This window comes from Ranitomeya imitator, chromosome 9 (genome assembly GCF_032444005.1).
Source record: "Ranitomeya imitator isolate aRanImi1 chromosome 9, aRanImi1.pri, whole genome shotgun sequence".
Taxonomy (NCBI): Eukaryota; Metazoa; Chordata; class Amphibia; order Anura; family Dendrobatidae; genus Ranitomeya; species Ranitomeya imitator.
Genome location: NC_091290.1, coordinates 133,338,966 through 133,364,545, shown reverse-complemented (window position 1 = coordinate 133,364,545; position 25,580 = coordinate 133,338,966). Strand labels below are relative to the sequence as shown.

General features: G+C 48.6%; 1 protein-coding gene across 1 annotated transcript in view; it reads right to left on the bottom strand.

Annotated features, from left to right (window-relative positions):
• Nucleotides 1-25,086, bottom strand: part of TCF25 (transcription factor 25) — a 33,997-nt gene extending 8,911 nt beyond the window's left edge. The window contains exons 1-17 of the mRNA XM_069739011.1: nucleotides 24,870-25,086; nucleotides 24,490-24,624; nucleotides 24,335-24,409; nucleotides 23,198-23,340; nucleotides 22,834-22,899; nucleotides 22,195-22,277; nucleotides 21,975-22,105; nucleotides 21,778-21,877; nucleotides 21,587-21,680; nucleotides 21,170-21,262; nucleotides 18,100-18,205; nucleotides 17,847-18,006; nucleotides 17,451-17,538; nucleotides 16,595-16,753; nucleotides 15,454-15,544; nucleotides 636-715; nucleotides 481-553 (exon numbers count right to left, since the gene is read on the bottom strand). Of these exons, the coding sequence (XP_069595112.1) occupies nucleotides 481-553; nucleotides 636-715; nucleotides 15,454-15,544; nucleotides 16,595-16,753; nucleotides 17,451-17,538; nucleotides 17,847-18,006; nucleotides 18,100-18,205; nucleotides 21,170-21,262; nucleotides 21,587-21,680; nucleotides 21,778-21,877; nucleotides 21,975-22,105; nucleotides 22,195-22,277; nucleotides 22,834-22,899; nucleotides 23,198-23,340; nucleotides 24,335-24,409; nucleotides 24,490-24,624; nucleotides 24,870-25,046 (1,854 nt within the window). The 5' untranslated portion in view covers nucleotides 25,047-25,086. The remainder of the gene's footprint in view (nucleotides 1-480; nucleotides 554-635; nucleotides 716-15,453; nucleotides 15,545-16,594; nucleotides 16,754-17,450; nucleotides 17,539-17,846; nucleotides 18,007-18,099; nucleotides 18,206-21,169; nucleotides 21,263-21,586; nucleotides 21,681-21,777; nucleotides 21,878-21,974; nucleotides 22,106-22,194; nucleotides 22,278-22,833; nucleotides 22,900-23,197; nucleotides 23,341-24,334; nucleotides 24,410-24,489; nucleotides 24,625-24,869) is intronic.
• Nucleotides 25,087-25,580: the final 494 nt, after the last annotated feature.

The window sequence follows — 25,580 nt, the reverse complement described above, 5'->3', positions numbered from 1 at the left end:
TCCCTAGGATTTATGGGGGGTTTATTCATGCTGTCTACATTTTCTGCATAGATATATTGGATTGGATATCTTTTGCTTATATGAAATTTTAGAACTGTATACTAGACTACTATCTTTGCTTGTAGGACTGCATTGTGTATCTTTCTTCAGTGTACCATACTGCTTTAGATCACTTTATTGTGTGTGGGGGTGGTTTTTGAACCAGGGTTTTAGACCCTATTATGGGTCTTTGTATTTACCATGCATATGGTTGCTTTATGTGTTTTTAAGTGGTTTTTGCAGCGTTCAGTGCTTTTGGACTTCAATAAATTTTGTAATATTTGTATGATTTATAGTGTGGTGATCCCCATTTTGTGCATGCCTTCTTTTCTTTGCTTTTTCTAGTATAGTAGTATTTGTGGCATGTGATGGGAGATCCCTTTTAGTGGTGCCCGCCAGTCTTCGTTTTAAAAAATGGAGGAGTTATACATTATCACCCACCTGCAAATTAAAATTTGGCAAAAGTGATCTAAAGAACAGAGATAAGGTCCCTTCATTTGATGGCCGGTGTGTCCTGAGAGGGGGAAGAAAAGCTTATTAGTGAGAAACAACCAAACGGGCATCATGGAGACCTCATAATACAAATCGACACCTACCTCTCCGGCCTTGTGTACGACACCACGGAGTCCAGAGGGGGTAAAGGATCAAAGCTGAGCACCGGCTGCGAGGACACATCCTGAGGACATGAGAATCACACCAATAAATGAGAAAATGATAGAACTATGGCACTTTATGTAGGATAAGCCTTAACGAGACTCCGTACTAAACTCAATTATTCACAGAAAAGGCCCATGATCTGTCCCCCTTTATTGTAACACAAGCACATTTAGAGCAGCAATTTCACACCATCAGCCGTCCCCAATCAATGTGGGACAGTGAATTAGTAGGGTCTATAAATGTCTGCAATGTGACTGGGTCCTGTAGAAAATAAAAAAATGCCTCATAACAAAATTACAAACTATCAGAACAGTCGGTGTCCGATCAGAATGTGGTGGTGACACAGGACTGTGGGACATCCTAAAGTAGTCCTAATGGGTGGGAAAAAAAACAACAGAAGACCATGTGGACCATCTAGCAGATAGCAACATGCAGTACCCTACGCCCTAAACTGGCATCAGTAAAAGCCATAGAGCTAGCAGCGTTTGTAGAGCTTGAGAAAAGGTGTGGACGAAAGCCAAAAACATGGAAGCCCAGAAGACCCCGACCGCCAATGTGGAATGAGCTGTGACTCGAAAAGGCAGAGATTTGACCTTGGTCTTGTAAGAATCCACAATAGCAGACGTGATCCATTTGGAAATGGTCGTATTGGAGGCTGAACGACTCTTGAAAAGCGAATCGGAACATTGAAAGGCCCTAACCAGATTCAGATGATGGAGACAATACTCACGAGGATGAGATAGAGATGAGAAAAAGGATGATGTCCTCATTGAGGAAGGCAGAAACAACCTTTAGAAGAATGGCCCAGGGCGCAAGATCATCTTGTTCTGACAAGAACAAGGAAGGGAGTCCGCAGGAAAAGGGCAGCAAGCTTAGGCACCCCCATATGTGGGTTTTGGCCACCTTCCATGAATGGAAATGGGGATATGTTGTGGAAAGGATCAAGGAGGCCTATAGGAATGCAGACACAACAAGGTTAAAAATGTTGGGGCTACACCATGCACTTTTAAGGAGATGAGTAATTAGCCAACCAAGGTCTTAATCGGTTTGTGAAAAAACTAGCGTGTGCTGAAAGATTATGGAGAGGACAGAAACCCATTCTTTCAAGGAGGTGAGGATTGCATCCAGACTAGCGTGAAGAAAGGAAGAATACTAGGAATGGTGAGAATCATGGGATGGAAATAGCAGATTGCAGCTTCTGAGTCAACAGAATGGTCACAATGTTAAAAACAGTCAGAATGATATTTGCGAACTCAGTACCTCGGCCTCAATAGCTACACCATTGACCATAGGCAGAAGTGCAGTGAGATACAATACGGGACCTGGACCTGGCCATGGAGCATCTGCAACTAGTTTGATAAGGTCAGAGTACCATGCTCGGTGAGGCCAGTTCACCGCTATCAGGATCGCCGGAGCATCTTCTACCTTGATCTGTTTGAGAACACAGGGAAGCAGAAGAAAATAAGGGAAGATATAGAGCAGAGGGACCTCTGAACATGGACCAACCAGAGTTTCATCTGCAAGACCCTCAGGACCTGGCAACGAATGTTGAGACCTAGTGTTAGAGAGGAGATGATGTTCACATCCAGGGTGCTCCAGCGAAGGAATAATTGGCTGAAGACATCTCCTCCCCCAGATCCGGAGTTTCTCAGCTCAGAAAGTCTGTGGTCCAGCTTCACACGCCAAGAATGGAAATCGCGGAGAAAGCTGCAACATGGAGCTTCATTACAGAATAATCCTAGCAGTTTCCCTCATGAGGAACGGCTTCTGATGGCTCAGGTGGGCCACTGCAGTTAACTTCTTGGTCTGTAGTCGAAGCAGGCGGTTCTTGAGGAGGAGGGACCAGAAAAAGACAGAAGTTGGCTCTCAGTTCCAGTAGTTCTCAGTTCCTCAGTGGTCTTGGTTGAACACTGCTCCACAGCCACTAGACTCATGCTGGCTGTCACCATCTGCCATTGAAGGAGGAGAGACAATCTGCCAGAAAAAAAGATTCGGGGCACCCTCCAAAGAAGGTCTTTGTGGAGTGTAGCAGAAAGACGGAAACAGTAAGGAGTCTAATGATTTGTTTTATAGAGATAAAATAGAATGTTGAAGCAGCAGTGTGTGAAACTGGGCAAAGTGCACGCCTCGAAAATCAAGACCATCCTGCTCAGAACCCTCATGGAATAAAACAGATGAAGCATGAGGTTTCCATCTGCACCCACCCAGGTGTTGAAGGTCATTCTAGACATTCCAGGCGATAGGATGGCATCAAATATTACTTTGTTGATGATTAACTGAAGAACACCAAGGAAGCCAAGGTGCTTTGGAGACTGCACCGATTCTCCTCCATGGACGGAACCTTCACCAACTGATCATCCACATAGGGAAAGAAGGATGGCCCGGGTGGAATAAACAGGGCCGCCATCAGGGCATTACAGCCGTGACTGGCGTATGGGGCCCGGTGAGCAGAGGGGGCCCGCATCGGGCCCCCTCTTACCTGCTCACCGGGCCCCTACCGGCAGCCGCAGGCTGAACCGGGCCCTTAGCAGCGGCCGGCGCTACAGCTGTACGCTATTGACATGCGGGCCCGGGACAGAAGGCTGGACACAGATGGGGCAGTAAAGCTGGACACAGAGGGGGCAGAAGGCCGCTGGACACAGGGGGGCAGTAAAGCTGGACACGGGGGGCAGAAGGCTGGACACAGAGGGGGCAGTAAAGCTGGACACAGAGGGGGGGGCAGAAAGCTGGACACGGGGGGGGGGGGCAGAAAGCTGGACACAGGGGGGGGGGGCAGAAAGCTGGACACAGGGGGGGGTAGAAAGCTGGACACAGGGGGGGGCAGAAAGCTGGACACGGGGGGGGCAGAAAGCTGGACACGGGGGGGGCAGAAAGCTGGACACAGGGGGGGGCAGAAAGCTGGACACAGGGGGGGGGGGGGGGGCAGAAAGCTGGACACAGGGGGGGGGCAGAAAGCTGGACACAGGGGGGGGCAGAAAGCTGGACACAGGGGGGGGGCAGACAGCTGGACACGGGGGGGGCAGAAAGCTGGACACGGGGGGGGCAGAAAGCTGGACACAGGGGGGGGCAGAAAGCTGGACACATGGGGGGCAGAGTGCTGGACACATGGGGGGCAGAGTGCTGGACAGAGATGGGGCAGAGTGCTGGACAGAGATGGGGCAGAGTGCTGGACAGAGATGGGGCAGAGTGCTGGACAGAGATGGGGCAGAGTGCTGGACAGAGATGGGGCAGAGTGCTGGACAGAGATGGGGCAGAGTGCTGGACAGAGATGGGGCAGAGTGCTGGACAGAGATGGGGCAGAGTGCTGGACAGAGATGGGGCAGAGTGCTGGACAGAGATGGGGCAGAGTGCTGGACAGAGATGGGGCAGAGTGCTGGACAGAGATGGGGCAGAGTGCTGGACAGAGATGGGGCAGAGTGCTGGACAGAGATGGGGCAGAGTGCTGGACAGAGATGGGGCAGAGTGCTGGACAGAGATGGGGCAGAGTGCTGGACAGAGATGGGGCAGAGTGCTGGACAGAGATGGGGCAGAGTGCTGGACAGAGATGGGGCAGAGTGCTGGACAGAGATGGGGCAGAGTGCTGGACAGAGATGGGGCAGAGTGCTGGACAGAGATGGGGCAGAGTGCTGGACAGAGATGGGGCAGAGTGCTGGACAGAGATGGGGCAGAGTGCTGGACAGAGATGGGGCAGAGTGCTGGACAGAGATGGGGCAGAGTGCTGGACAGAGATGGGGCAGAGTGCTGGACAGAGATGGGGCAGAGTGCTGGACAGAGATGGGGCAGAGTGCTGGACAGAGATGGGGCAGAGTGCTGGACAGAGATGGGGCAGAGTGCTGGACAGAGATGGGGCAGAGTGCTGGACAGAGATGGGGCAGAGTGCTGGACAGAGATGGGGCAGAGTGCTGGACAGAGATGGGGCAGAGTGCTGGACAGAGATGGGGCAGAGTGCTGGACAGAGATGGGGCAGAGTGCTGGACAGAGATGGGGCAGAGTGCTGGACAGAGATGGGGCAGAGTGCTGGACAGAGATGGGGCAGAGTGCTGGACAGAGATGGGGCAGAGTGCTGGACAGAGATGGGGCAGAGTGCTGGACAGAGATGGGGCAGAGTGCTGGACAGAGATGGGGCAGAGTGCTGGACAGAGATGGGGCAGAGTGCTGGACACAGATGGGGCAGAGTGCTGGACACAGATGGGGCAGAGTGCTGGACACAGATGGGGCAGAGTGCTGGACACAGATGGGGCAGAGTGCTGGACACAGATGGGGCAGAGTGCTGGACACAGATGGGGCAGAGTGCTGGACACAGATGGGGCAGAGTGCTGGACACAGATGGGGCAGAGTGCTGGACACAGATGGGGCAGAGTGCTGGACACAGATGGGGCAGAGTGCTGGACACAGATGGGGCAGCAAGATTGGAGACAGATGGGGCAGGATGGATACGATGGAGACAGATGGGGCAGGATGGGGAGATCATATGGGGCAGAATGGATACTCATGAGGGCAGAATGGGAGAACATATGGCTGGAGCCTGGAATGAGACACACGGGGGCTAGGATGGCGAATATTACCATAGGGGCTAATTAAGGGATATTATTATTGCAGTGATGTATTTATTTTATTTTTTGAGTATACTGTTTTAAATGGGGGGGCGGTCCTGTTACTGTGTAGAGTGATACTATGTTGCCTTCTTCATGTGGTGTAATGTAGAAGTTGGGAAAATAAGTAATGTGTTCTACAAGCGGAACTCGAGATAACTTTTATTTCCTGCAGAGACGAGTCCTGGCTGGATGAAGTGATGGCGGTCTGTGCTGGATGAAAGATGAAGGACTTCACCTAGAGACGTCACTGGTGAGTCAGTGTTACCTATACACTGACACTATACACTGTATACTATATACAGAGGTCCTGTGTACAATGTCACCAGTGATCACTGTATTACCTATACATTATATACAGAGCTCCTGTGTGTAATGTCACCGGTGATCACTGTATTACCTGTACACAGACACTGCTTACTAATTACAGATCTCCTGTGTATAATGGCACTGATGGTGATAGTATTGTGTTTTTTTTTTTTATTACTGATCAGTATTGTAGTATTCAGTCATTGGTGGTAATATGCGGTCTGGTCATGGTGTAGCGGTATTTGTTCCTTGTATTTTATATTATTCGATCACTGTGGTGGTAATATGTCATCTGGTCATAGTGCTGTGGTATTTGTTCCTTGTATGTAGTATTATAGGTCATTTTAAAAATTGAAAAATAAATAAAAATATACCTAAATTGTATTGCATATTTTAACAAATATTTAGTAGGTTACAGTAGAGTAGGGCCCGGCCAAAAGTGTCTACCTTGTTGTGGTGGCGGCTTAAAAAATCTTTTGGCCAAAACAAAAGCTGCCGGCTATATGTGTGATCTGGTGATGGGAACTGTCAATGTGTGATAGGTGAGAAGTGGAGATTTTCCAAGAGAGAGCGGTGGTACTGTGGACAGTTCGTGGGGTGGAGCCTGGAGGCGGGGCTGGGGTGGAGCCTGGGCGGAGTTTCAAGGGGCCCCGAAAATTTTGCCAGTATGGGGCCCCGAAATTTCTAGTGGCAGCCCTGGGAATAAATAAGAGAGAGACACCACAGGGGACAGACCCTAAACAGAGGAAGATTATGCTCATCCTTCTGATACTATCGGTGGCCTCTCACTATTGTAGGGATACTGACATTCTGCTTTGGCAGCTTCCACAGGGTTTGGGAGATAGGCTTAGAATGGCGTTCGCAGGGAGGTACACTATTGTGGAGCGCAGCGTGTCCTCTCTGGGATGCTGACATAAGGTGGAAGACATCCACACCACCTAGGAAAATACCTGATACAGGATTCTTCTTCCTAGTCTGCGGACACTAGGCTAAAACGGAGCTGCAGGAGAGGAAATAGACCCCAGGTGGAGGCAATTTTTTTTTTTTGTTCACATAGTGTCAAGCCTCCTAGTATCGGGGTGTATATTCAGGTTCTTGTGCCCCACAATACAATTAACAAGAAAAATAAATATATTATGCTGCAAAGTAAGAATGTTTTGAAAACTGGAAGTGTTAGGGTATGTTCACACGTTCAGGATTTCCATCCTTTTTTTTTCAGGACAGTTTTTTTTAAAAAACTGCAGCTCTTGGCAGAAAACGCAGGTCCTTTTTTTGGTCCTTTTTTTGTCCTTTTTTGATGCCTTTTTTGATGCGTTTTTTGATGCGTTTTTTTATCCTTTTTTTATGCAGTTTTCTATGCAGAGACTGTGTGTTTCCTAGGAAGCTTTTTAGGGCTAAAATGGCTGAAAATATCCTAACCCTACCCCTACCCCTACCCCTATTCTAACCTTAGTGAAAAAAAAAAAAAAAAAAAAATTCTTAATTTTTTTATTGTCCCTACCAATGGGGGTGACAAAGTGGGGGGGTGTCATTTACTATTTTTTTATTTTGATCACTGAGATATAACCTATCTCAGTGATCAAAATGCACTTTGGAGCGAATCTGCCGGGCGGCAGATTCGGCGGGCGCACTGCGCATGCGCCCGCCATTTTGCAAGATGGCGGCGCCCAGGGAGAAGACGGCCGGACGGACACCGGGACGCCGGGTAAGTATAAGGGGGGGAGATTAGGGCACGGGGGGGGCATCGGAGCACGGGGGGGGGGGGGGCATCGGAGCACGGGGGGGCGGGATCGGAGCACGGGGGGGCAGCCACACTCCGCCCACGCACTTCCGCCCGCTCCCCCGCACTTCCTGCTGCAGCGGTTCTGCACATCAAATCGCAGTAAAACCCGCAGATATATTTTTGATCTGCGGGTTTTACTGCGATTTTGACCTCACAATGGAGGTCTATGGGTGCAGAACCACTGCGGTTCAGGAAAAAGAAGTGACATGCTCCTTCTTTTTTGCCGCAGCTATTCTGCGCGGCTTTTTAAACGAAATTACGGACCATGTGCACAGCAGTGACTGTTTTCCATAGGGTTACATTGTTATGTACCCTGCATGGAAAACTGCTGCGGAACCGCAGCGGCAATACCGCTGCGGTTCCGCAGTAAAAAACGCACTGTGTGAACATGGCCTTAAATAGTTTTTTTTAAATGTGTAAACAAGAGAGAAATCTAAATTCCAAGAATATTTGGTGACCGCCATCTAGTTCCTTCATCAGTTCTTCTAGTTACACTTGCACAGCAAGAGGTTGTTCCAAATACCTTGAAGAACTGACCACAGATCTTCTGTGGATGTGGCTTGTGCAAATCCTTTTGACTCCTCGTGTGATCCCAAACAGACTGAGATCAGACATCTGTTGGGGCCATATTTCATAGTTTTATTTATTTTACACGCTTATATACTGTCATTATTTCCGCAGCGCACTTTACAGACATCATCACCATTGTCTCTATTGGGGCTCACAGCCTAAATTCACCATCACTTTGTTTTTGAAGTAGCACTTCCAGGTTTCCTTGGTCTTTTTTATGCTGAAGAAAGTTCTTAATGACATTGGTTGTATGTTTGGCGTCATTGTCCTGATGCAGAATAAATTTGGAAGCAGACGTCTCCCTGGTGGTTGTGCATGATTGATAAGTGCAGCCCCCAAACTTGCAAGGACCTTCCACCCTGTTTCATTGCTGTCTGTATACCTTCATTATTGTGCTGCTCTCCAAGCCGTTGGGTTACACCTGAATATAGGGATTTTTGTGTACTTACCGTAAAATCCTTTTCTCCGAGCCATTCATTGGGGGACACAGACCATGGGTGTATGCTGCTGCCACCAGGAGGCTGACACTAAGTAATACAAAGAAAGTTAGCTCCTCCCCTGCAGTATACACCCTCCTGCTGGCCCCCAGCTAACCAGTTCGGTGCAAAAGCAGTAGGAGATCAATAGCAACATATAAACGTATAGCATGTAACATTATAAATGAGAGTATAAAACATATCAAAAGGTAAAATAAAGCATAAGCTAATAACAGGGTGGGAGCTGTGTCCCCCAATGAATGGCTCGGAGAAAAGGATTTTACGGTGAGTACACAAAAATCCCTATTTCTCCTTCGCCTCATTGGGGGACACAGACCATGGGACGTCCCAAAGCAGTCCCTGGGTGGGGACAACATCAGATCAGGCCGTGTAACCGCTACTTACAAGTGCGCCACCGCGGCCTGCAAGGTCCGCCTGCCCCGACTCACATCTGTAGAAGTATGTGAATAAAAGTGCTTCAAGAATGTATGCGGACTGGAGGAGTTCGCAAGCTTGCGGTCGTGCTTGCCGAAGTCTGGAACCTAGAGCCCTCAGACAGGGAAATAGGCTGAAATCTAGCTCGGAAGGACTCCTGGATGGAGAAAACAATCCACCAGGCTAACCTGGCCGAAGAAACGGCTAGACCCTTCCTGCGACCGTCAGGAAGCCTACTTACCATCGAGAAAGCCAAGTAAAGCGTCCAACCCTTGGCAGGACGCCATTCTCGATACGTACCCACTCGAAGTACTCACTTCTTCCAGATTACGGAGGATCCCTTCCGAGGTGTGTGGAGCGGAATCGAAAGAAATGAGAGAACGATTCCCCTGCAACAGTGGGAATACAATACCACCTTGGCAATGAGGGAAGGGGATGTCCTGAGGGCAACCCTGCCTTGAGGTAATAAGGAAAAAAGTCAAAGAACAGAACGTCGAGTTCCGAAGACTCATCAGTAGGACAAGAACGCAGAGAAAGAAGGGACGAGACCTTCCCTGATAGTGAAGGCTGTCCGGATCCAAAAAAGAAGTCCACTGTCAGATGCCCAGGAACGTTAGGGTCCCACGGATCTAACGGTACGCGGAAAGGAAGAACTACAGGTTAAAGCTCCCTGCGAGAAAGTCCATCTTTCCAGTTTTGTCACAATAAGACGGAAAACTAGAAGAACAGTAAGCGAGCAAACCCTGACATGGTCAGTGCGGTTCTCCCGGGATCCCTGGAGCCCTTCCTGCTTCCGAAAAGATCTCAGAAGTAGAAGAAGAGGAGATATAGAAATTGGTACCGTGGAAGAACAGAGCATGCACTGTGATGGTCTTGGAAGTCAAGGCCAAACCATGAATCGGAGTACATTGGCGTTCAGCTTGGACGCCATCTGACCTACATCTGGAGTAGTCCAGTGAAGGCAGATCCGATGGAAGACTTCCGAGTGAAGTTCCCACTCACTAGAGGAGAAAACCCTGACGGCTGAATATGTCTGCCGCCCAGAGCTCTACTCCAGGGATAAGTACTGTTGAGATCCCTGAATGAAAGATCTCGGCTCATCAGTAGAGAGAGAGATACCTGGGCCATGGCGCTTGACTGTGGGTACTTGCTAGATGGTTAACGAGTGGCACAGCCGTGGCGATATCCAACTGAAGACCCGCCTAAAGTAAGTGGGCCTGCTGTAGGATTAGACGTACCGTTCAGAACTCCAGAGAAATGATAGGGAGAAGAAGACTGGCCTTGGAATTCCCCCAATGGCCATTGGATCAGGAGAAGGCTCTGGGAGAGGAAGGAGCTCAGAGAATACTCTTTGAAAGCCTGATAGATTTGCAGAAAACAAGCACAGCGAAGGAAACTGCTTCCATTGTTGTCCAATTCCTCAGAACCCTCCTAGCGAACTGAATGAACCGAGGGAATGAGAGAACAAGTGCGCAAGCTCTCTGGAGAAGAGCCACGACCTTGACTCGAGAGAGAATAATCATCCTGCGTGAGCAGGATCATCCTCAAAGAGGATCTGCTGAACTGGGAAAGAGGAAAAGAAACTTGTCTAAGTTCAGCTGCCAGCCCAGAGAAAGGGTATTGCAAGAGATATAGACGACTCAGCGTAGTCCTAGAAGAGCAGCTACAAAGTCGACCAAATAGAGCAGGACAACCAAGCTTCTAGGGTGCAAGAAGCACACGACAACCGACATGACCCTTGCGACCATTCTGGTGTGGTAGCCAGGCCGGAGGACAAGAACGAGACTAGAAAATGCTGTTCGCAAATGGAAAGGTGAAGAGATTGTTGTAGCGGAAAGAAATAGGCATGTGAAGGTAAGAATCCCGAATGTCTAAGGATGCCAGAAAAGTCCACCTCTTTCTGATGAAGTAATAACTGAGCGCAGGGACTCCATAAGAAAAAGGGAGGACCTTGACCAAGGTTGTTAGATTCCCTCCATTTAGGAACCAAGATCCCTTAGATCTAGGCTATCCTGGGCAATGCTTCCACTGCTGGTTGGGTCTGTAGAGGAGATACGATCCCTTGCTAGTCTCCCGCTCAGAAAATTAGATTGGCCGGCTATATTGTTGAAGACGAAGTAGTTAAGGTCTCTGACCAGGAGACTATTGGTCAAGCAACCCATGTGGCGGCTAAGGGAGGGAAAAGCGCTGAACCCGAAACCACAAGACGGAACGAACTAGGTTTGCTATCCGACCGTCTGTGGTATCTTAAATGATGATACATCAGGCAGGGATACTGGTAGGTATACCACAAGAAACTCTACCCGGATAATCTGCCAAGAGGTAGAATGCGGGACTGCGACCAGCAGGTCTCTAGCCATCGTCGTGCAGAGTAGAAAAATTAGGAACCCTCAATCCACCGTCCTCTTAACAGGGACGCGGAGAGGAATCGTCCGCTTTCTTGCATCATCCGCTAAATAGTGATGATAGAAAGGGGGGGGGGGGGGGGAGTGCTTGGACACCAAAAATGTGTGCCTCCGTACATCCTCAGAGTAGAAGTCCCCGAGTGGACCGGGCAGGTTGTCTGGCGTTAGGCCTGAATGCAGAAGAGAATACACGGAGGCGACAATCCATATGCTCGTCTGTTGAAGGTGTGGGCGGAAATCGGAGCCCCTTAAAGGACCAGTCGCCATAAAAAACCGACCCGGAATGGCATCCAACTTAGAGGTTTCTGTCCAGTGCATCGCCCGTCAACCTGTTGATGATATAAAGAGAGAGAGTCCCTCTTTCTCAGAAGCTCTGGCAAATCAAGGCAATATCCGATCCATATTCCGCATTGTTCTCAACAAAACATGGGGGAGAGATCAGGAAAAGAAAACTTCCATTTTCTAGAACCTGTACGTTATTCAAGAATACTAGCGGCCCTTGCTAGCCGACGACTCACATTGTAGGATAGGGAGCATGTTGAGTGCTCCAGAGTTCAGATAGGGAGACCAGTTTAGGATTGCTGATGTGCCCTTAAGGCCAGTCAATACTAGTCATGCGCCTTTAAGACCAGGGAATACTGGTCTTGTGCCTTTAAGAGGAGGACATACAGTTCCTGTGCGTCATGTGCCATTAAGAACCAAGGCCTACCGGTCATGTGCCTTTAAGAAACAGGACAAACTTGACATGCACCTTTAAGTCCAAGACATACTGGTCATGGGCCCTTAAAACCAGGGCCTACTGGTCATTTGCGTTTAAGACCAGGGTATACTGGACATGTGCCTTTAAGACCAGGGCATAATGGTCACGTGTCTCTAAAACCAGGGCATACTGGTCGAGATCCTTAAAGAGCAGGGCGTACTGGTCACCTTTAAACACCACGGCATACTGGACAAACGCCTTAAGACCAGGGCATACAGGTCATGTGCCTTTAAGACCAGAGCATACTGGTCATGTGCCTTTAAAAACCAGGGCGTACTGGTCATGGGAGTTTAAGACCAGGGCATACTGCTCACTAGCGTTTAAGACCGAGGAGTACTGGTCACGTGCATTTAAGACCAGGGCATACTGGTCATGAGACAATAAGACCAGGAAATACTGGTAATGTGCCTTCAAGGCCAGGGCATACTAGCCAAGTGCCTTAAAGGCCAGGGCATGCTGGTCACGTGCCCTTAAGGCCAGGGCATACTTGTCATGTGCCTTTAAGACCAGGAATACTGGTCGTGTGCCTTTAAGACCGGGAATGCTGGTCATGCTCCTTTAAGACCAGGAATGCTTGACAAGACCGGGGCATTTTTTTTTTAAAGATTATGCCAGAGCTGGGACCCCATGAGGGGAACTAGGTACTCTGGGAGGAGCCGGAATAGGCGGCAGCGAAGGCTCCTGAGCTAAATTGATAAAGAACTATGAGAAATGTGACCGGCTCTGCTGGTAATATGCCCCTTTTAAACTAGGGAACCCTTAAAGGGACTCTGTCACCTGAATTTGGCGGGACTGGTTTTGGGTCATATGGGCGGAGTTTTCGGGTGTTTGATTCACCCTTTCCTTACCCGCTGGCTGCATGCTGGTTGCAATATTGGATTGAAGTTCATTCTCTGTCCTCCATAGAACACACCTGCGCAAGGCAAGATTGCTTTGCGGAGGCGTGTACTATGGAGGACAGAGAATGAACTTCAATCCAATATTGCAGCCAGCATGCAGCCAGCGGGTAAGGAAAGGGTGAATCAAACACCCGAAAACTCCGCCCATATGACCCAAAACCAGTCCCGCCAAATTCAGGTGACAGAGTCCCTTTAAGACCAGGAAATGCAGGTCAAGGGTTTATGAGAAACACCATGGAAAAAACTGGGGAAAGTTGGGCTCGAACTTCCGAGTAGTTGGAACACAGCATTCAATAACGGATCCAATAAATCTCCGTTCAGTAGCAGCACCTATAAGCCCAGCGACCACTGGGCATTGAAGCGGCTACTGGACACGAGTCAAGCCCAGCGGCCACCGGACATGAGACTCAAAGACCAGGGGACCCGAGAGAATGCAGGTCCCAAGTATATAAAAACCGTGATGTTAGACCCTTTATGCTGCCGGACGTGCGGGGCTGCGGGGGAAGGGAGCAATTCACCTTACCGGGATTCTGAGTCCCCCGACTGGAATAGCGCCGACTACAGCGCTGAAAACCGCCGGCAGCAGCCCCTTCCAGAAGAACTAGGGACCGGAAACTCCTGGGCTCAGGGAGAAGATGGCCGCCGAGATCTCGTCCTGCATGAGAAGCGCTAGAATAGGGGGGCGGAGCCGCTAGAGTGATGCAGGCGGGGGGCGGGGCTTCCCGGAATGCGGCCTAAACAGGGCTGAAGCCGGGGACTAAATTTATAGACTCGGCTGGCGCGCACCCGCGGACTGAAGGGGAAAGGACCGCTAAGCTCTGTGGGGACCCTGGGGCTATGGAGCCCACCTATGACCGCCAGAAAACTCAATTTTTCACGTGCACTTACCCCATGCTGCAGGTAGAGCTGAGCCAGGGAAGATAGGACGGTGTAGGGGTTGGGGAGCCTCCATCCACCATCCCTGCAGAAGAGGGGTGGAGAGGAACCGTCTGCCTCCTTCCATCATCCGCTTTTTCAGTGGTGATGCAGTGGGGGCTGCTCGGACGCCACGTTGGAAGGTGCCTCTGTACAGCCGAGGGTAAAACCTGGTGGACAGGGCTGAATGTCCGGCAATAGGCCTGGCTGCAGAGGAGGATACTGAAGGTGAAACTTCAGTGCTCGTCTGATAAGGGAGGGGGGAGATCGGTGCCCATGAAGGGGCCCGTCGCCCCTAAAATCAGCTCAGGCAGTGGCTTCCCACGTCGCAGGAGAGGATACGGAGAGGTGAAACTCCCGTGCTCGCCTGTTGTTGGTTCGGGGGAGATCGGACCATGAAAGAATCCGTCGCCCCCTTCGTCCGTTGTAAAAGGTAAAAAAGGTAAAAAGGTAAATTCTTTGGGTCTGAATAGCAGACCCGTCCGTGTGCCTCCTACGGACACTAAGCAAGAACTGGTTAGCTGGGGGCCAGCAGGAGGGTGTATACTGCAGGGGAGGAGCTAACTTTCTTTGTATTACTTAGTGTCAGCCTCCTGGTGGCAGCAGCGTACACCCATGGTCTGTGTCCCCCAATGAGGCGAAGGAGAAATTTCATATTTTGCCATCACCTGCTGCCAATGTTCTGTATCCCAGTTCTTATGTTTTTGCAGAGTTGAGCTGCTTGGCCTTCTTTCCATGTCGAAGGTCTGATTTTCTTCCATGAAGACCATTTCAGACCAGACTTCTCAGAACAGTAGATGGGTGTACCTAGGTTCCAATAGTTGCTGCCATTTCTTAGCTGATGGCACTGCTGGACATCTTCTGATTTTGAAGGGAAGTAATCATTGTATGTCTTACCTGCTGCACTAATTTTCCATGGCCGACCACTACATCTACGGTCCCTTAATGTTGACCGTTTCTTGGTGCTTCTTCAAAAGAGCTTGAACAGCCCATCCTGAAACTCCAGTCTGCTTTAAAATCTTTGCCTGGGAGACACCTTGCTGATGCAGTGTAACTACCTTGTGTCCTTTTGCTGTGCTTAGTCTTACCAGAGTTTGACAAGGCAGAGGGCAATCAAACCAAATATTTTTTGTAATGAAAGTATATTGGAAAAAAAAAAAAAAAAAAAAAAAAAAAAAACTTATGGAAACCGCATCGTAACTGCAAAATTGCCAATTGTACCCACTTTCTCCTCTCAGAGGAAAAAAAAATCAATAAAAATTAGTAAAAGTATATAACAACAACTTTCCCAGCAAAACCCCCTTTAACTAGACACCAAGGGCATCTTTATGGAATTAAGAGCGCTGGCTTGGGGGGGGGGAGGGGGGAGTGGGGGACAAAAAAAAACAAACGGTAAATTCTAGATTCTTAGTATTCTCTGAGCTCCCGAAAAGAGGCTTTGTTTGCAATGACATCTCACTGTACCAAGAAACTCTTGATATTTTGTGATATTATGAACATTATGATCTTAGAGAATGAAATTTTTGGAAAAGGAGAAGAGGTGAGGGCAGTAAAAATGACAAAATCCGCCCTCGTCTTCAATTTGATCACACAATGAACGGTGGGGCACTCACCAGAGGCAGCGCAAAGTTTGCTCCCTTGATCTCAGACAGGATGACATGACGATGGATGTTCCGGGGGGCGCTCTGATATCGAGTCTTTCTCCTGGCGATGGAATAAGCAAAACAAAAGTGTGCAACAATCACAAGTCTTACTAAATCCTGCAAGCGCAGGACGGCTCTGCTATTTATATCTGGAGATAACGCTTTCATCTCATCTATGGCCTCTTGTTCCCAGATGTTTAGCCTCCTCGCAGCCTGACTCCTTAACAGCAAAAATGGGATATTCTGCGCCATAACTTCCTAAATAACTTGGACTTTGCTATAGAAGTGCATTCGCAGAGTTAGATATGGGGGGAAATATCATTTAGTTGTTTTTATAGCCGACACTTACTGCCAAAAGATAATGCAGAATCCCGGAATATACCTGGCAGAGATCCAAGGCTGCGGGCTCATCAATATGCCGGAGCTACAACCGGCCAAACTAACATCTTACATAGCCGATCCTCCGATTTTCATACAGTAGCACCCCCTTCTGCCCGAAGAACTCATTTATATTTACAGCCGATCAACTTTGCTTCCAGAATAGATCATAAAACCTTCCCAAGATCTTGAATGTTGGCTTTTCGGAGAGTTTAAAGAATATGGATCTTTTCTTAAAGAAGTTCTCCAGGACAATATACACTTTTAATTGTGGGTCTAAGAACCAACATGCTAGCTATCTGTTACTGTCCCCAACACTGATCTCTGCCAGCATTTAGTGGCTTCCGCTGACGTCATGTCGACAGAGCAGCGGCTTCTTTACCGCTCTGTTGACATCATAACGACTTGCAGACAGCTCCCTGCTGCCTAACTGCGGGGAGCCAGCTGTCAATCAGTATAACGTCAGCAGTCACGCCCATCAACAAAGCAGAAAAATAACCAAAAGCAAAATATTCCTTAGCAGTTAAATCCCAGCCGGTCCAGCAGCACTGGTGATCTGGTCCTCTGTGTCTGTCTTTTACCTTCCTGGAGTGATGATGATGCGTCGTACATCCATATGACCATTGTCTTTAGAAGTGATACACGTGATTGACGTCATTGCTCCAGGAAAATAAACAAAAAAGGTACTAAAAGAATTTAAAAAAAAAGAAAAAAAAAGTTCATGTGTTCTTACCTGAGCTCACACTCCTTCACGACTGGGTCATTACTGTCAACCTTGTGCAAAACTTCTCGGACGTTCTGCTCCAACCAGCACATGACCGCAGGATCCTTCCAGAGGCCTTGACATCTTCCAATATACAGAGAGGTCAACTGGGATAGGGCAAGAGGCTGGCTGCAAAGTCGAATGTATAAAAAGAATTATAAAAAAAAAACAGCGCCCCTCCGCTCCATGGGTTGTGTCTGGTATTGCAGCTTTACTCCATTTGGGTCAGCAGAATATCTATTTTCCTTTTTCCCTTCGCTTGTGTCGCCATTTTCCGAGACCCCTAACGTTTTCAATTTTTGGTCAATGAGGCTTATTTTTTGCGCCCTGATTTGACGTTTGTTAATGATACCATTTTGTGTTGGATACACAGTTTTGACTTCTACTCATTGAATTTATTGCAGATTTTGTGGGGGTCGAATTTGGCTTTTCGATTCTTTTCTCATTGCGCTATTTAAAAATCGGATTAATTGATTTCATATTTTGACAGACTGGACTGTTAAATCATACAATGGGGAATAAAAGTGGCCGATAGATTGACACGGGTGTGTAGATTGATGCGCTCTACTGCCGGAGAGCATTAAATGTCGCTGTCAGAGATTGACAGCTTCATTTAATAGGTTATCAGCCATTAGAGGCAGATGATGGCTGATTATCACAGCAGATGACGGCTGATTGTCACAGCCATCATCTGCCGGGAAAGATGGCGACACTGTAATACCCACAAAGTCTTGTTTTAGAGCGGTGACAGCATTTGCAAACGTATAAGCACCGATACAGGGGGGCATCTCAGACGCACTGACTACAGGGAATGTACGTTACCCACCTTATTTGGGCCACAGCTCCGAAAAATGGATGTGAAGAGACATTAGTATCGGGCTGAATACCACAGGTATCAAGAAGTGGAATGAGAACTGCAGCACAAAGAAAAAGAAAATCACAGCGACCTTCAGTAAATATAGCAGGGGAAAACAATAATTCTGGAGACAATCAGCAAGACAATATTATACAATGAAAGAACTAGAGACAGTAAACAACTTGCTGATTATTTCTAGATCATAAGAAGGATGTTTTTTTTTATACATACTGCAAAAAAAGGGATTAAATCTGGATCTTTTGCGAAGATATACAAAGTAAAAGAACAAATATGAAAAAAGGACAAACCAAAAACCGTAGCCGCGTGTATAAAAAGAGGAATATTCCCCATGGACGGGACACTTACTCCCCGGGAACATGATGAGTGACTGCTGCAGGAGGAGCGATGCTCGGTTGTACTTGTTCAGCTGCTCCTGCTCCGACACCTCTTCCTGCTGACCGTACAGAAAGAGAGCCAACGGGACAGAAAGAGCAAAGTTGGGAAGTTGGGATAAATTCCGATGAGCCTGAAAAAAACAAAGGATTGTCATACCAAAAACGATAATGAAATGTAAGCAGCAGCTGATTTACAGACGCCGTGTTCCCTCCGACGTACTCACCTCCCACTCCTCAAACATCCGGACAAGATACAGGAACTCCCGTGCACGCAGAGCCAGGTAATCGATCAGCAGCAGCATGCACAGCGGGTCATTCTCAGGATCAAAACTGCAAAAAAATAACGGCAGCGATTAAGTCACATTGTTCAGTCTAGTAATATAAGTTACATTGTCAGGATCCTGTGGAAAGCGTGCCTGGCCTCTGGTATTGCCGCTTTCATCTTCCAGAACGTGCACATACCGGTCTAATATGTCTAGAAACTATCTTCATTATCCTACACTCTACCTGGCCATTCAAGCTTTTATATCGGACAATTCCTCAGTGGCATTTTACCAGCACAGTAAGCGCTGGAACTTTCCTTTCCCCTCATTTCGCAGCAAGCATTGCTCCAGCCTTTGGCCAATTGTTTACCAGCCCTGAACTTAATGCCTGTGTGAGTTTAACAGACAGAACAGTAAAAGCAGAGGCAAAGACTGGCCCCACTTACTGTAGAGGCTAGCCCAGCCTCCACGTCTAGTAAACAAAGCTCTGCCCCCCCACTTCCTGGACAGATAAAGGCCCACCCTCTCACTTCCTGCACAGATACAAAGGCCCGCCCTCCCACTTCCTGCACAGATACAAAGGCCCTTCCTGCACAGATATAGAGGCCCGCCCTCCCACTTCCTGCGCAGATACAAAGGCCCTTCCTGCACAGATATAGAAGCCCGCCCTCCCACTTCCTAGGCAGATACAAAGGCCCTTCCTGCACAGATATAGAAGCCCGCCCTCCCACTTCCTGCACAGATACAAAGGCCCGCCCTCCCACTTCCTGCACAGATACAAAGGCCCTTCCTGCACAGATATAGAAGCCCGCCCTCCCACTTCCTGGGCAGATACAAAGGCCCTTCCTGCACAGATATAGAAGCCCGCCCTCCCACTTCCTGCACAGATACAAAGGCCCTTCCTGCACAGATATAGAAGCCCGCCCTCCCACTTCCTGCACAGATACAAAGGCCCGCCCTCCCACTTCCTGCACAGATACAAAGGCCCTTCCTGCACAGATATAGAAGCCCGCCCTCCCACTTCCTGGGCAGATACAAAGGCCCTTCCTGCACAGATAGAGAAGCCCGCCCTCCCACTTCCTGAGCAGATACAAAGGCCCGCCCTCCCACTTCCTGGGCAGATACAAAGGCCCTTCCTGCACAGATATAGAAGCCCGCCCTCACACTTCCTGGGCAGATACAAAGGCCCTTCCTGCACAGATATAGAAGCCCGCCCTCCCACTTCCTGCGCAGATACAAAGGCCCTTCCTGCACAGATATAGAAGCCCGTCCTCCCACTTCCTGGACAGCTACAAAGGCCCTTCCTGCACAGATATAGAAGCCCGCCCTCCCACTTCCTGCGCAGATACAAAGGCCCTTCCTGCACAGATATAGAAGCCCGCCCTCCCACTTCCTGCGCAGATACAAAGGCCCTTCCTGCACAGATATAGAAGCCCGCCCTCCCACTTCCTAGGCAGATACAAAGGCCCTTCCTGCACAGATATAGAAGCCCGCCCTCCCACTTCCTGCACAGATACAAAGGCCCTTCCTGCACAGATATAGAAGCCCGCCCTCCCACTTCCTGGGCAGATACAAAGGCCCTTCCTGCACAGATATAGAAGCCCGCCCTCCCACTTCCTGCACAGATACAAAGGCCCGCCCTCCCACTTCCTGCACAGATACAAAGGCCCTTCCTGCACAGATATAGAAGCCCGCCCTCCCACTTCCTGGGCAGATACAAAGGCCCTTCCTGCACAGATAGAGAAGCCCGCCCTCCCACTTCCTGAGCAGATACAAAGGCCCGCCCTCCCACTTCCTGGGCAGATACAAAGGCCCTTCCTGCACAGATATAGAAGCCCGCCCTCACACTTCCTGGGCAGATACAAAGGCCCTTCCTGCACAGATATAGAAGCCCGCCCTCCCACTTCCTGCGCAGATACAAAGGCCCTTCCTGCACAGATATAGAAGCCCGTCCTCCCACTTCCTGCGCAGATACAAAGGCCCTTCCTGCACAGATATAGAGGCCCGCCCTCCCACTTCCTGGACAGCTACAAAGGCCCTTCCTGCACAGATATAGAAGCCCGCCCTCCCACTTCCTGCGCAGATACAAAGGCCCTTCCTGCACAGATATAGAAGCCCGCCCTCCCACTTCCTGCGCAGATACAAAGGCCCTTCCTGCACAGATATAGAAGCCCGCCCTCCCACTTCCTAGGCAGATACAAAGGCCCTTCCTGCACAGATATAGAAGCCCGCCCTCCCACTTCCTGCGCAGATACAAAGGCCCTTCCTGCACAGATATAGAAGCCCGCCCTCCCACTTCCTGGGCAGATACAAAGGCCCTTCCTACACAGATATAGAGGCCCGCCCTCCCACTTCCTGGACAGCTACAAAGGCCCGCCCTCCCACTACCAGCACAGATACAAAGGCCCGCCTTCCCACTTCCTGCACAGATACAAAGGCCCGCCCTCCCACTTCCTGCAGATACAAAGGCCCGCCCTCCCACTTCCTGCACAGATACAAAGGCCCGCCCTCCCACTTCCTGCACAGATACAAAGGCCCGCCCTCCCACTTCCTGCACAGATACAAAGGCCCGCCCTCCCACTTCCTGCACAGATACAAAGGCCCGCCCTCCCACTTCCTGCACAGATACAAAGGCCCACCCTCCCACTTCCTGCACAGATACAAAGGCCCGCCCTCCCACTTCCTGCACAGATACAAAGGCCCGCCCTCCCACTTCCTGCACAGATACAAAGGCCCGCCCTCCCACTTCCTGTATAGTTACAAAGGCCCCGCCCTCCCACTTCCTGGACAGATACAAAGACCCGCCCTCCCACTTCCTGTAATCACATCATAGAGATGGAATACACTTGACGGCAAATTACACAGAAGGGTGACATCTAGTGGCCGGTATTATAAAGTGATTTTTTTGGGGAAGGACAACACTATTTATTATTAAAGTGATTTAAAGTTTGTCTATTTATCACATTATGTATAAGTCGCCTGAGCTTCCTCCACCCCGTGACAGCGGATGACGCTACCTTTGCTTACTCACCTGAGGATTAGTTTGCAGAACTCCAGTGCCGTCCGGAGGCAGCCTCGCTTCTCCAAGAACATCATGTGCTTGAAAAGAGCCAAGAAAAACCCTCTATGGACAAAGGGTACAAAAACAAACATCACTAGCTTCATCTCATTGTTACAAGTTCCTTGTTGCAAAAAAGTGTGGCAGAAATGGCTGATGGCAGCCTTCTTATTTCTGGGAGTCCCATGGAAAATGAATGGAGTGTCGGTGCGCACGTCTGACCATTGCTCCACTCTTAAAGGGCACTCCAGAGCCATGGGCTTGTGATCAGAGGGGGTCCCAGGAGGTGGGAGCAGCAGTGATTACCAAATGATCTTGCTATCTTGGCCCAACCCCGTTAAAAAGAACAATCTGTCCACCTGAAAGAATACTGTAGCAGCGGTATCAGACCTGTTTTCTGATCGGACGTAATCCAGCCTGCAAGTCCCGCTGGTCAAACTAAAAACCGGATGGAAGGCACACTCCAAACTGTAGAGCGCTCGCTCTGCGAAAAAAGTAAAAACAATATTAATAACCCTAAGGATCCACCGTCACATTATTACCAACCTATACAATGAAATTCGGCAAGACTGGGCTATTACCAATTAAATCCCGCGCCATTTCCTGGTCCTCCTGTAGCCGGCACACATCGCTGAGCTGTAGCAAGGAGTCTATGTGATAGGGGTTCATCTGGAGGAGCAGCTACAGAAGAGAATGGACACACCGATAAAGTGCCATTAAGACCAAATTTATGTCCTAAAAAGGAATCTGGATGGAAAGGGTTAACAGCGTAGCTTACCACAATGTTATTGGGATCCATTGACTCCACCGCATCCAGAAACTTGAACTGAACCTGCTGATAATCTCTCTGGTGCTCGAAGGCGAAATACTGGACCCCTCGCTTGGTCTCTAGAAGGCTCATAGTAATCCCTAAGAAAGACGTCATATCAACTAAGAGTGAGCAGCGTGACCCGAGACAGGCGGCACTGGCACTGTCACTTACCTGGAGCAGAACTCACCTGTTTTACTGAATCTCGGCCATGTGTTCTTTGCCGACGTCAACCACGTGCTCCGGTGATGCAGCCGTTGTCTCTGACGCGGTCTGTGATGTGAAAGGCGATATATTAGGGTTCATTTAAAGTAATGGTCGCGAGTGTCCCTCTGAGTAATACATGCTGGATGTGTGGTCTGTCTGTCTTCCCTCTCTCTTGTGTTAGCACAGCTTCATTTCTGGAGTGATTTCTTCTACCGCTCACGAGGAATCTAATGTTGAGGAGTGTGTGTTACAGTTTGCCCTTGGTTTAACATACAGTCTGTGTAATCCCTCCCTATAAACTGCTTTGTATGTGCTTTTCATTCCAGCTTATAGCCTTTGTAATCTGCCCTCTCGGAAGACTTGGATGCTTTCCTCCCTGTCTCCAATGCTAAGGGCTCATTTACATGTCAGGATTTTTATATGTACAAGAAAAACTGTCCAAGTTTAATCAGTAATTTCTGTCCAGTTTTTCTCGTACATAAAAAAAAAAAGTTTCTACACCTTCTCTTATGTAACAATCCGTGAAAAATCAGACCGCACTCCATGGTACACAGATGGCATCTGAGTACTATCTGTTTCTTTTCACGGACCCATAGACTTGCCCTGTCTTGTCACAACCCACCTCTGATCGCCCAGAACTGCTCGAGATCCAAAAAATTTCTTGAGCTCGGTCTCGGGGTTCAGGTTCCTACAAAGAGAAACACATCAGGTTACAACGATATTGGGACGGATATGGACCCTAATGTGACCTGACACACAGCGGAGGAAGCCATAGAAGTGGATACGGCTCGTCATTTCAACAGGACTTGCTGTCCATAGACTGATCGAGGTGGGCTCCAGGGGTTGGACTGTGACCAATCCCACATCGGTGGTCCATTAAGGTTATATCCCGGAGAGCCCCAGACAGACAGTTGGGTTATGCTCCCTATAGGTAGACCATTTCCCTTGATGAAGACCCCTATAACAGAAGAGCTGTCTGTCGGTACCTGTGCTCCACATATAGCAGAGGACGGCTGTCTGCGTTACTCCCGTTCTGAACCTGGTGCGTAATTCCATTACCGTTTTCTATCTTCTCTAAAATACTGTCGATGTCCCCGATCTCATCGCCGCCCTCCGCAGCACCATCTGGCTGCACGTGGTCAGGAAAAAAAAAAAAAAAAATGAAAGCAAGTCATTTTCTGCACAATAACAATATGCAAATAAACGACAGCACATAGTATAATGAAGAGATGAACCCGGCATATAGGTCGAAGTGATCAGGAAGGGATCTCACCATTTATTACTAGGGCATATGTATATACAAAGGGAGCCAGAACATATACTGTACCCGCCCTGTGACAGCAGCCCCACATTGGCGATGTAGTATGTGGAGAAAAGCATTGGGCCATCTCCACAATACCAGCACCAGATTTAAGATATTCCATTAATGAACGCATAGGGAGACCAGATTTTGGAGGTTTATGTGTGATTTTTTTGCCCTGTCGTCCATAAGAGCATTTGTGAGATCAGACCCTGATGTTGTGGAGAGGCCGGGCTCACAGGCTCAGCTCTCGTTCATCCCAAAAGGTGTTGCATAGGGCTGAGCTGTGTGTGGCCGGTCACGTTCATCCACCAAACTCTGCCGAACATGTCTTTATGGGAACAGAAAAGGGTCTTCCCCAAAGCTACAATTGTCCACAATGTCTTGTGCTAAAGCATTAACATTTCCCTTTATTACAACTAAGGGCCCAATGCCGACCCCTGATAACAGCCCATAGCATTATCCACCTTCTGTACAGGGGGCACAATGCAGTCAGGGGGTAACGTCTCCTAGAATCACCAAACCCAGACTCCTCCATCAGAGAAGGGGGATCCGTCACATCTCCTCCAGAGTCCAGTGGTGGCGGCTTTACACCACTCCATCCCATACTCTACATTGTGCTTGGTGATGTACGGCTGCATGCATGCTCCTGGTGGGGGCGCAGTGTTTGTGCTGATGTTATCCCACAGTTATAGGGTCAGTTATAGGGCTGGATGATGGCGTGTGAGTAATGTAATTCCATGCCCGCCATGTGAGCCGTTCCTTCCCCAGTGATCAATACTACATATAATACAGTCTCCATTATCTGGAGAGGCCGTCGTACCTGACCATCAGCGGCTGCAGACTTCTTTGCTTTCCTTTTCTTTTTCTTCTTCTTTGTTTTATTACTGGAACCGTTCTGAAAAGAGAATTAAGCAGAAATGTAAGAAGTTGTGAAGGACATGACTGGGAACACAGAGCATTACTGGGGGTCCGCACCTGAGCCGCCGCCGCCTCACAGGGGTCATTGTCAGGCTTTTCTTCTCTATTGGGCTCATCTTCATCTGTAAGTCTGGACTGAGCCGACCGGCCAGTGTCGGGGTCACTCCGGGGGTCTTCATCTGCGTCTGTGATCTGTTGAAAATAAGTTATACACCGACACTATATAGATAATACAAAATCGGATGATTGCAGGTCCCTTTATGTAACTAAGTAACTGTTATTAGTTATGGCTCTCGGAGAAAAAAAAATGAAAGCATAATAATGAAAAATGTCCATGGTGGGAAGGGGTTAATAAGGGAAATCACAGCCTGACTCTACACAGCATTACTCCTGACAGCCGCAGTTCCTCGGCCCCGCCACCAGATGGCAGTACACACCAGCTGGAATGGATTACTCAGGCCCCGTTCTTCCAACAGTTTGCGGTTCCCCTTGTTTTTCCGGTTCCGTGGCTCGGGCTGTAGAGGTTCCTCTTCCTCCTCTAACTCATCAGGGCCACCAGGTTCCTCTTGCCCCCTCTGATCCCCTCGCAGCCTCCTCAAGGCCCGACGGGACATGGCTCCACCTCACATCCGGGGGGTGGCGAGCACGTTAAATTCAAGAACGAGCACGGAAGAGTTTGACACTGCGCATGTGCCAGATTTTTGACATGTCATACACACTCTGGCCACTAGGTGGGGATAGTGACTCGTGTAAATTCCTTATCATGCTGCCACCTAGTGGTAGAATTGCAAATCTACGAGCAACTTTTTCTGGGCATCGAAATACATTTTTGTAAATGTAGAAAAACGACTTTAATTATTATTTATTGCCTGGAATAGGGTCTATAAAATTAATATAGCAGTTCTAAAATACAGGAAAGGCTACAGGTAGGTACATAATGCATCACAATAAGGGGGTCAATATTTATTAATAAATATTAAAAATAACATGATTAAAAAGTAAAGAATATCGTATGGGACACCTAAGTACATGTATATATATATATATATATATATATATATATATATATATATATATATATATACATATATATATATATATGTATATATATATATGTATATATATATATATATATATATATATATATA